The sequence below is a fragment of the Chrysochloris asiatica genome, unplaced genomic scaffold, assembly GCF_000296735.1.
Source record: "Chrysochloris asiatica unplaced genomic scaffold, ChrAsi1.0 scaffold00111, whole genome shotgun sequence".
Classification (NCBI taxonomy): domain Eukaryota; kingdom Metazoa; phylum Chordata; class Mammalia; order Afrosoricida; family Chrysochloridae; genus Chrysochloris; species Chrysochloris asiatica.
This window is the reverse complement of record NW_006408629.1, coordinates 5,716,016-5,727,465: the sequence shown is the minus strand read 5'-3', so window position 1 is coordinate 5,727,465 and position 11,450 is coordinate 5,716,016. Positions and strand designations below refer to the sequence as shown.

The 11,450-nt window shown below is 37.2% G+C and overlaps 1 protein-coding gene across 1 annotated transcript in view; it reads left to right on the top strand.

Moving 5' to 3' along the window:
* The window catches only part of MCTP1 (multiple C2 domains, transmembrane 1), a 956,699-nt gene extending 946,972 nt beyond the window's left edge, over nt 1-9,727 (top strand). The window contains exons 21-23 of the mRNA XM_006867878.1: nt 3,802-3,911; nt 7,580-7,677; nt 9,081-9,727. Of these exons, the coding sequence (XP_006867940.1) occupies nt 3,802-3,911; nt 7,580-7,677; nt 9,081-9,152 (280 nt within the window). The 3' untranslated portion in view covers nt 9,153-9,727. The remainder of the gene's footprint in view (nt 1-3,801; nt 3,912-7,579; nt 7,678-9,080) is intronic.
* Nucleotides 9,728-11,450: the final 1,723 nt, after the last annotated feature.

The following is an 11,450-nucleotide window of genomic DNA, read 5'->3' as shown; positions in this document are numbered from 1 at the left end:
TTTTATTATTGGTCAAGTTATATTTTTATCAGTTTATCCCAACTATTAAGTATTTAAAGAATTGTGTTATATTTTATACTCCACAAATTATTCATACATTTTTTAAAGTTGTGCATTGAAATAGCTGGGTGTCATGATTATAGACATAATGAAGCAATGATCTCTCATTTCAAAAATGGCCAGAATTTTTCTTCTTTTTTTAATATAAAGAAATATAGCGTCATTGGGATCTAATGTAAAATTAGGAAACTTGCATTCTTAATCTTACATTCTTTGCATTTTATTTCAAAAAAATTTATTTACTAATATACTTTTGAAAACAACTTTTTAATTATAAAAATAAGGTGTATTTATAACAACTGATTATCTGATAAAAATATATATACTAAGTCCCCGTATTGCTAACATATATGAAAATTGGTCTACATAATGCCTACTAATGGCCCATTCAAGAAAGCGTGCTGTATATCTGAACAAGTCCATATTTTCCTACTTTCATATATCTATTCATTGTTTATTATTCATGACCCAAAGTGCTCTGCAGATTTGGATCCTTGGGCATACAGAGAATTTGAAAGGAGTAAATTATTTAGACTAAAGGTGTGAGTCATTTATCCGGTGCCTTTCATGTTTCAAGGGATAATGCATTTTATTGTGTATAATTCTTTGTTTAATACAGTCCACATATGCATAGGTGCTGAGTTTCCACTTTCTTATATCACATTAGACAGAATGTGCCTCCCTCTCACTCCCAAATGTGCCTCTACACTCCATTCAGCCTCAGACATCTAAAGACTGATTCTATATCCTTTCTCTCTCTCCTTCTCTCTGTTATTTCCATCTCTAAGAATGTTCTTTTGTCTTCCACATCCCATCTACTGAAGCAAAGTTTGAGCCTCTAAATTTAGGACATTTCCCTATTGATTATTGTTCTTTCTTTGGTCTACAGTTTGTGCTGTTACCTGCCTGAAATATCTTATTTATACCAGAAAATTCTAGTCAGTACCAAGGTCAGGCTAGTAAATGCCTGAGGGAAGAGTCTTTTATATAACTATGGACACGAGACCTCAGAGCGGGTACTTGGATGGAAAACACAATGGTCAGCCAAGAATGTGACCAGATTCTGACCATGGATCAGATTTGGGGAAAGCTGGGTTTTGTAAAGTTTTCCTTGCTGACATATAGGAGCAAGGCTAAGCCTTGTGGAAGCCATTTCTTCTACACAACAACCTTTTGTGAGATAACGAGTTGCCACCCAGTTGACTGTGACTCATGGCAACCCCATGTGTGTCAGAGTAAAACTGCTCCATATGTTTTTAAGTGGCTGCGTTTTTGGAAGTAATCCCCAGACCTTTTTCCAAGGAACTTCTGGGTAGTCTAGAAATTCCAGCCTTTCAGTCAGCAACTGAGCATGTTAACTTTTTGCACCACCCCAGGGACATTTAGGTGCTAAGGAAAGAGAATTTTTTTCTGGAGCCACATAGGATGAAAAAATATGTATCCAGAAAGCACAAAGTGATTTTTTTCCCCTAATTACTACTACTTGTCCCTATACAATGACTCCAGAACTTGCTTAAATTTCATCTCTATATATTTGCAAAGATGATATTTAGATTAAGGCCCATAATACAGAATGTAGAACTAGAGAAGAGTTGTCTGTTTTCTGGCATTAGCTATGCTGCTGAGGGTTCTTGGCCTTTACTCCTTCCACGAGGAGTCAGGATTGGACAGGGAGCCCTTCAGTGAGGCTGCCAGCAGGAGGGTTGCTGAGGAGAGAGCCAGTGCCCTCACCCATGGAGTAGTGTGATGGATGGCTGTGAGCTGAGCCTTCTGCTCTCTCCACATGCTGTTCTCTCCACATGCAGGCAGGAACAAAGGAGGCACAGGTACTTGTAAAGGAGGAAGTCATGGGCCTTTACTGGTGACAGTTTCAGGACACCGCTCTGGTCATTAGAAGAGAAAGACAAACAAATACATAAAAGCCAGACCTCACTCAAGAATTACTGTAAACAGCACACCCAAAGTGGTTCAACTCAGGCTCTTTGATTAGGAGGAATACTTTTAAGAAACAACTGACCCAGAAAGACACACACACACACACACACAAAAAAAAAAAGAAACTACATGTCACAAGGCTAAGAAATGACTCCTAGATATTATACCAAGATGCAGCATGAGAAGTTACTCAACAGTCATCTTTATTAGATCAAAAAACTACTCTCAACAACATCAAAAACCACCAGTTACCATTGAGTTGATTCTGACGTATGGTGACCCCATGCATGTCGAGTAGAACTGTGTTCCATAGGATCTTCCATGATTGGTTTTTCAAAAGTAGATTGCCAGACCTTTCTTCAGAGGAAACTCTGGGTGAATTTGAATCAGCAATCATTTGGTTAGCAGCTAAGTGTGTTAGTTTTACTAATTGTACTACCCAGAGACTCTACCCTGAGCAAACCCCACCCAAAATCACTATAGCTTACATCTCCAGAAAATAAAAAGAAATAATACATGTATCCATCATAATAGAATGCTGAAGAATCATTCTACACAATATGTCAGTGCCTCATCGGTAATTGAATATTGGTGAGAGATTTCAAAGTGTGCCTCTAAATGGTGACATCTTTAAGTACTCACTACTGGAGGCGTCACGTATGATTTCTGTTTTATTGATCATTTTGTCACTCTTAAAAACTGCCTGAGATTCACCACAGAGCTTCTATACTAGAGCAAAAACTTTACAAAGTTATAATGTTTCCATGTTCTAGTTCTCTGATTTTCTACAGTCTTTCTTTTGTCTTCGTTTTTCTTTCTTGTCTCTTTTTTGTTCCACTAAATTCCTTTCCATCTCCTTAGTAGTATCTTTTCTATAACTTCCTCTATTTCTAGTCATTGGTCCTGTTTCTCTTCCTTGTTCTGATGTTGTCTCATGGTCAATATTCAGTCCTGCAACTTTCCCTGACCCTGGACAGTTGACAATCACCACCAGAAAGGGAAAACTGCAGACTTGCCTTCCTTTAACCTACACTTCCCATCTTCTGCTCCCTTTTCACAAATGCTCCAAGAGATCTACCACATACCACAAACTCTTACCAACAATAATAAGGGAGCAATACTAGGTAATACTGATTTCATTTATAAATTATCTATACATTTCCTGCAAGAAGGACAATGATGGCAGGTGAATTTTTACTTTGCAACTGCTATATCCCCCTTTGCTGTCTTCCAGTTCCATTTGAAACATAGCTAAGGTAGGAAGGGAGTATTCCTTTAAGGAATTCCAGAGTTTAGAGGATTTACACAATAGTGTAAATTTTGATCTCTAGACAATTAATGGCAATATCGTATTTTCTGTGTGGGGAATACGGGGATTTATTAGAAAGAAGAATATTAGGCCCAGGGACATTCTCCTTTATGAAAATTTGGAGAAAGCAAAGTTGGATACTACTTTTATAAGAAGAAACACAAAGGCATTTTTCTTTTGTTTTGTTTTGCTTTGCTTTGTTTTAACATGTTTTATTTTGAGGCATCACTAACGAGTGGAACAGCTTAAGGCCCTGTCACCTGGGACTATCTGAAGAGGATAGTTACAAGTTCCTTTAAAACTTGCTCATGGAATTGAACATTCATGGCTAACCCCTGTCTACTCATTATCTACTACAATTGGTTTCTATTCCAGAGAGAAATTCAAACTAACTAGGTCCCAAGTCCAGATTTTGAGTCTGAATTACATTTATTTTCATCTTCAGTTGAAAAAAGTATGAAATGCTCAGATATCTGATGTGTTCATTTTTCATTCAGTACTTTCAACTGGACTGTCCCGTTCTTAAGCTGGCTGGCCATTATTGCCCTCTGTGTGTTCACAGTCATCCTGTACTTCATTCCACTGAGATACATTGTCCTTGTCTGGGGTAAGTAAAGCCCTTATTTTTTTTTTTTTTTAACTGTCTTAGCTGTTAAGAACAAACTTGTTTTTAAGGGATGAGTTATACTGTCAGGAGTTCTCTATATTTATGGTCATGAAGCTACTTCATGATGAAAAGAGACAGGTCAGTTAAAAATCACAACAGTATAAAGATTTAGGTCTACCTGCAAAATGCATTTTTCTTATCTGGCACCATAGGTTCCATCATACCATAAACATGTTGTTGTGCAGATTCTTCATATATCAAAGTGTAGCTTTGTCTAGATATCACTCTGATTTATTTTCACCACTTATACACAAACAGAGGCACTTCAAGCCGTATGGTGCATTTAGGACAATATGCTTTTGTGCTCTGGTACTTTATCTTGTAAAGTATTTGCAAGCATGGACTATACATGGGCTCCTGTTTTAAAAGTCACCTTTAGGATGCAGGGATAGGGTTTTGACACTTACAAGCTGTTTAGGAATAAAAACCTGGTTTATGTATATCAAACAGTAAAAACCTACTCTGAACATGATTGTTTTGGTCCTCTTTTTTATGCAATTATGCTCCATTCCAACAGTTCCTATGCACCTAAACTCTATTTGTTGTTGTTGTTAAGTGCCGTCTGTCGAGTCGATTCTGACCCACAGCGACCCTGTATGGGGTTTCCAAGGAGCAGCTGGTGAGCTTGAACTGCCGACCTTGCAGTTCAAATGGTTTTGCAGTCTGGTGCATTTACCCACAAAGCAATTTCAGCATACCTCATGGATCTTTCCTTACAAAATTCTTGAATTGGAAAATTCAATTTTCTGTCCCTAAGATCTAGTAGGAGTCCAGGTGTGACTCTGTAAGATAGGCACTGGACTGCTAATCACAAGATCGGTGGTTCAAACCTACCAGTCATGCCAAAAGAAACCTATACAGGGTCATTATGAGTTCAAACTGACTTGACTGACTCAAGGACACTTAACAACAAGAAGATCATTGTTGTTATGTGCCGTGGAGTCGGTTCTGACTCATAGTGACCCTGAACAGAGTTTCCGAGTCTGTAAATCTTTACGGGAGCAGAAAGCCTTATCTTTCTCCCACGGAACTGCTGACCTTGAGGTTTGCAGCCCGATTCGTAACCACTAGGCTACCAGAGCTAATATATATATATATATACTGACAGGTAGGTTTGAATTGCAAGGTTGGCGGTTCAAACTCACCAGCCACTCCTAGAAAACCTTATATAGCAATAACATATATACATATACATATACATATACATCCTCGGAAACCCTGTACAGGGTCGCTATGGGTCGGAACCGACTCGATGGCACTTAACAACAACAACATACATATACATATACATATATGTAGTGCTCTGGTAGTGTATTGGATTACCAGCTGAGCTGCTAACCATAGGTCAGTGGTTTGAATCTACCAGTTGCTCTGTGGTAGAAAGATGAAGCATTCTGCTCCCATAAAGATTTACAGCCTCAGAAACCCTATACAAGGTTGCTATGAGTCAGAACCAACTCCATGGCACATAATGACCACATATATATTTTGTTGTTGTTATTGTTGAGTGCCGTCAAGTCAATTTTACATATAGATATAGATATATAAACTCCTGCTGTGGTGCCGTAGGATAAGCACTGGACTACTAACCACTGGTCAGTGGTTCAAACCTACCTTGGAAACCCTATACAGGGTCACTATGAGTTGGGAACGACTCAATAGCATTTAAAATGATAAAAACTGAACTATGAACCAGAAGGTCCAAGATACGAGCCCACCAGCCCCTCCATGGGAGAAAGGTGAGCCTTTCTGCCTCCACAAAGACTCAAAGCCTTGGAAACCTTATACAGGACTTTGAGTCAGAACCGATTCGATGACCCTTAACAACAACATCATATATGTAAACAAGATTGAATAGAAGTAGAAGAATCTTACTTATCCTTGGGCCAGGGAGGCTTCAAAAGTTCATGAAAAAATGGAATTAAAAGATAATGAAAATTTCCCAGCAACTTTTTGAAGCCCCCTGTATACCTAAGATTACTAAACCAATAAAAAATTCAAAGAACCAAAATGGGGTTTTAACTTCAGAAAATAACAGCTTACATTGAAAGCACACACACACACAAACTAAAGAGTGTGTTTTTGTTCTTTTCTTTTTCAAGGTTTTAAAGAAATACACTTCAAATCCTCAGTGTTAAGATTCTTGTCTACCTATTCTTTTGGTCCCATCTCCAATTACTCCTATCTCCATTATTATCATCATTATCATGACCTGTATACACTGGGGGAAATGGTTGTTGTTATTTTTTTTCTCTAATTTTCATAATTTAGAAAAACTCCAATTTAAACAGCATTCTCACTGTACTAGAGAAGAAGTGCTCCCTCGGCATGCTACCTTCCCTATTGTGTGTTTAAGCCTTCCTCTCTCATTCCTTCCTCTGATATTTAAAACAGATGCTGTTTTATTGAAGGAATTAGCGTAGTGTGTCACATGCAGCAGCTTATTACTTCTAACCTACCTAAGGTCAGACCTGCCTCAGGCTCGCAGAGCACCTCTGTTACTCAATAGGTGGGGAGGCTTCTTCCGTTTTGTTTCCCCAGGTTCTCGGAAACTGGAGCCCATGGCAGACATCTGGTTGTGTAACCTGGGGTGGCCTCTCTGGCTAGCTGTCTTAAAAGTAATTTTGGGGGAATGTGTTTGGGCCTCTTGTTTCATCAAATGAAATAAAGCAAGCACAATATTCCTTTAGTGGTAGGTGATTGCTGAAATATTAACCAGAAATTTAAGACATGGGTCTCACTTGGGGAGACAGAGACCAACATCAACATGTTAGAAGGAGGAGTTTATTCCACATGAAACTTCCCAAATAAGAACCTAGATACTTAAAGCTATGGGACTGCTTTTTGTGGGGTGGATTTCATTGTTGTTTTTACTGGACTGTTGATTTCATATAAAACTATTAGCTGTTTCTATTTTATAAAATCTAGTGGCAAACCCTTATACATTTCAGGTCATTAAAAAAAAAATTCCAAACATTTAGCTTGCATATGCAATCTCCACAAAATCTGTATCTTTAGGAGCAAAAGAAAATCAATGAATCAGACCTTCTACTTTAAAAATAGACTCTTGGCGTGGCTCTGAGGTTTAATGCGCTGGACTGTAAAGTTGGTTTGAACCGCAGTGTCAACAGTTCAAGCTCACCAGCCACACCTCAGAAATCCTATACAGGGTCGCTATGTATCAGAACCAACTCAAAGGCACTTAACAACAACTACAACAAGAACTTTAAAAATAATCCAATCCAAAATGTAGAAGACAAGTCACACTTTGAATAAAATATTGAATCAAAGTATCTAACCATAAGACATGTGTGTCATTGTTCATTTCCGTAGGTCCCTTTTGTTTTTCAAAGAGAGTCTTTTCTGCTCAGAAGAAGCTACTAAGGTCTAAAAAGAAAAGTGGACCAGCACTTGAGTTGGGAAAGCGGAAAGAAGCAGGAATGAGAGAGAGAGAGACCTTTGATTATGTGTTCTATCAAGGTTGTAGAATGGCACAAAAGCCAGATCTTCAAATCACTGCAATGCTTTTGCCAGAAACATGCTCTCTACAAGGGATAATGCCCAAACTTTTGGAATTTTAATAATGTTTATATCTCTCACTTTTCCAGGCATCAATAAATTTACAAAGAAGCTTCGGAGTCCATATGCAATTGACAACAATGAACTACTTGACTTCCTTTCCAGAGTCCCTTCAGATGTACAAATGGTATGTAGATTTCATTACTATTATCATTATTTCTTCAGTGTCCTGGTGTGGTGCTACAGGATAATGCACTGGACCACAAGGTCGGTTTGAATCATAAGGTCGGTCGTTCAAACTCACCTGCTCCTTGGAAACCCAATACAGGATTATTATGTCAGAACCAACCCAACGGCACTTAACAACAACAACAACATCATTATTAATTAAGTTTTGTATGGTATTGGGTTTTAACTTTTATGTCCTTTTTTAATTGGAAGATTTTAGAAGACCCAGGTAAAGTTAACAAAGTCATTCAGGAATTCAGTCTACATGGGATAACATCCAAGAAGACCTTATAGAGAATGTTTGGTGAATGGGAGAATAAAGAATTTACCAGGGCTGTCAGGGACAATCTCCCTTCAAGTAAGTTTCATCTGGAGTTTGTGAGGGGGACCACCTTGAGATACCATTACCTGAGGAGAGGAAATGAGAATACTAGATAAGGAAAACAAAAATATTCCATTAGGCATGTAAGAGAAAAACAACAACGCATTTCTTTCCATAATTTGTATGGCTTAACTGATTTTTGAAGATGAATATAGCCAAAACCAAACCTGTTGCTGATGAAGTGATTCCAACTCATGTATTACAGAGTAAAACCAAGCTCCGTAGGGTTTTCTTGTCTGTATTCTTTAGGAAAGGAGCCTTGGTAGTATCGTGGATCAGCAGTTCAAATCTACTAGCTACTCCATGGGAGAAAGACGAGGCTTTCTGCTCGTGTAAAGATTTTGTTGTTGTTAAGTGCCATCGAGTCTATTCTGACCCGTAACGACCCTGTATAGGGTTTCTGAGGAGCAGCTGGCGAGCTTGAACTACAGACCTTGTGGTTCAACCTGACCTAGCATGCAGTCTGGCACATTAACCTGCAGCGCCACACCACACAGCCTCAGAAACCCTATGCAGAGTCGCTCTGAATCAGAACTGACTCAATGGCACACAAGTCAAGCTGTGTTGCAGTAATGCTCTTTTTCTTTGCTTTAGCCTGATAAGATTTATTTTGATTCGGTATCAGACAGGACAGTGGACTGGATGGAGACTAAGGTTGTATTAAAGAAACAATAAATTGCAAAGAATCATTATCTAGCACTTCAAAATCGATTAAGAAGGTTTTGCTTTTAATGTAAAACATTACGGACAGCCGGTTACCAAAGTTCTTATAAGGGTTCCCATGTAGTTTTGGGCAGGATTTCCCTTCAAACTATCTCTCTATCATTCTATTGTTTTCTGCAGCCCAGCTGCAGATACCATACAGTTTCCAGAATGAGCTCTTTTTTATCCCCCCAAGCAGTCTCTCATTACTTTGCTTTTCCTTCCTTTGCCAGAAAATGACCACCTGACCAATCTTTCTCTGAACTCTGTTTAAACAGGTGCAGTACCAAGAACTGAAACCAGATCCTTCTCATAGCCCGTGTAAAAGGAAGAAAAACAATCTTGGATAGCCAGCTCCAAGCACCGAGGAGACCAGCATCTGTTTGGGAAGATAAAAGAAAAAAGCCTTCAGCCTCAGCAGCATTTCCTTTCTTTCTGCTTTTTATTTATTTTACCTTTTTATCATGATCGAGAGGATTTGTAAATAGTGTACAAAGGCATATGTCTTTAAAAATATACTTCCATTGTACAGAATCAATTTGATAAAACTTTAGCTACTGCTATGTGAAAGCCTTGTTAGCTGTGGATAATAATATAATACTGAAACAAAAAAATGTAAGAATGATACCACTGGAAGATACGTACTTCTCTAATTACAAGTGGAGGAACCAGAATATTAAATTAAACACTCAGCTGTGCTCTGATTAAATCTACACAAAATGTAAATGTCAATTTAATTTAAATTTTTTTTAATGTAACTCTTTTTTATCTGAAAAGTAATCCATTCCAGTTTTCTATGTTTTATATATTTTCAAAAGGGGAAAATCCCAAAACCTGAATAATAAAATGGATACATTTCAGAACATAGATTCTGAATTCGGATCCTAATATTTACTTCTGCTCAAATTATTTTGTTATAACTAGGTTGATTTTCTCAGAGCAACACCATTTACAAACTACAACTGCCCCCTAGGATATCCTAAACGGTAATCTTTACTGGTGTGGCAGGGTAGGATAAGCACTGGACTACTGACTGTAATGTCAGTGGTTCAAACCCATCTGCCACTCCTCGTAAACCCTATGCAAGGTCACTATGAGTTGGAACCGACTCAAGAGCACTAACAGCAACATCTTCTCTGGAGCACACTAGTCTTTCATTCCATGGAGCCATTGGGTGGGTTCAACTCACTGACCTTTCATTGAGTTGGAATTGACTGTATGGCACAAAACAAAAGGCTAATTTTAAGCTAATGAAATTTAAGAAAATATTCATCACTCTGAAATTCTGTGAAGAAAAGTTTCAAGCCTTCTATCATTCCATCTAAAACTTAAAAATCTCTATAAGACTACACATAAATACTGCCAGGTTTATAAATAATTGCATAAATGAACTTTTATATTTACTATTACTTTAATTTATACTGATTTAGTAAATTTGCAACCCTGCTCAGTTGTCAAAAAATACTAGCAAACTAAATCTGTATTGCTTTTGGTGTCATATTATGCCTTTGTGCATCTAAAAAAAAATTAAGACTCAAGTGTTCTCATAGGAAAAAAAAAATGTATTTGCATTCTCATTAGATGACTGAAATACTTTAATGCATACTATGATTTTTGTTAATCATGTGGATTTTAATGTAGAAGAGAATGCATTGTGTTGAGTGATGCCAGTGTTTCAGTACATTCATTTCTGGGGAAAAAATCGTTCCTGGTAACATGAATGCATGAAAACCTGTTTTGTAAAATAAACTGCTTATGGGGAGAGGGGTTTGCCTTTAGAAATGTCTCACTACTTGCCATAAAATCTATACTTAAAATTGCATTCCCAAGACTCTTATGGTAGTTTTTGTTACTTTGCTCCCTGGTATATCCAAGAGGGAGTAGACCTCTGGAGAGAGAAATCATTTGATGAGAATGTTTTCTCTGATATGATAGGGGAGACAGTGTAGTTGAAATCACTGCAAATAGTGTTTTGCACTAGTTTATTAATAGTAGATTGTGATGGGGTAAGTGTGGGAGTTATGCTGAAAAAATCCAGAAATAGTAAAAAAAAAAAAAAAAAGAAAGAAGTATATATTTCACTGTAATGGAAGATTCTTTAAAAAATTCTTTAAAAAGATTCTTTAATCTAATCAATGCTGATTTTTAAAGTCTTTTTATTTTAAAGATATGTTGTTAAATACTATTTCTTATGATAAAACTATTTTGATCTGTTTATACACAATGCTTGAAAGAATGTCAATTAAATTCCCTTTCTAGAGAAAGGCTTTGACCTCAATATGCTCTATTTAGCACATCATGTTTATAATGACATGCTTACATCTGAATACCATCATTGTTTGTTGCTAAAGCATAATACACCATGAAGTTGTTGTTACTAAAGAAATTTTATTGATGGAACAATTTGTTTGAAATAACTTTCGATTATACCTTGTGTGAGATTTATGTTCTATGCTGACAATATCTACTCAGATATCTACAGGCCTGATATTCTATAATCTCAAATGTACCTAGTGGAAAGTAACCATTAACAGATGACTAAATACTGTTTGTTTCATTGTATCAAATTTCAGATGTTTAATTCAATGGTAATGTTGACTACACACATACACTGCATTAAATACAAAAGAAAATAATCTTTTCTAAGT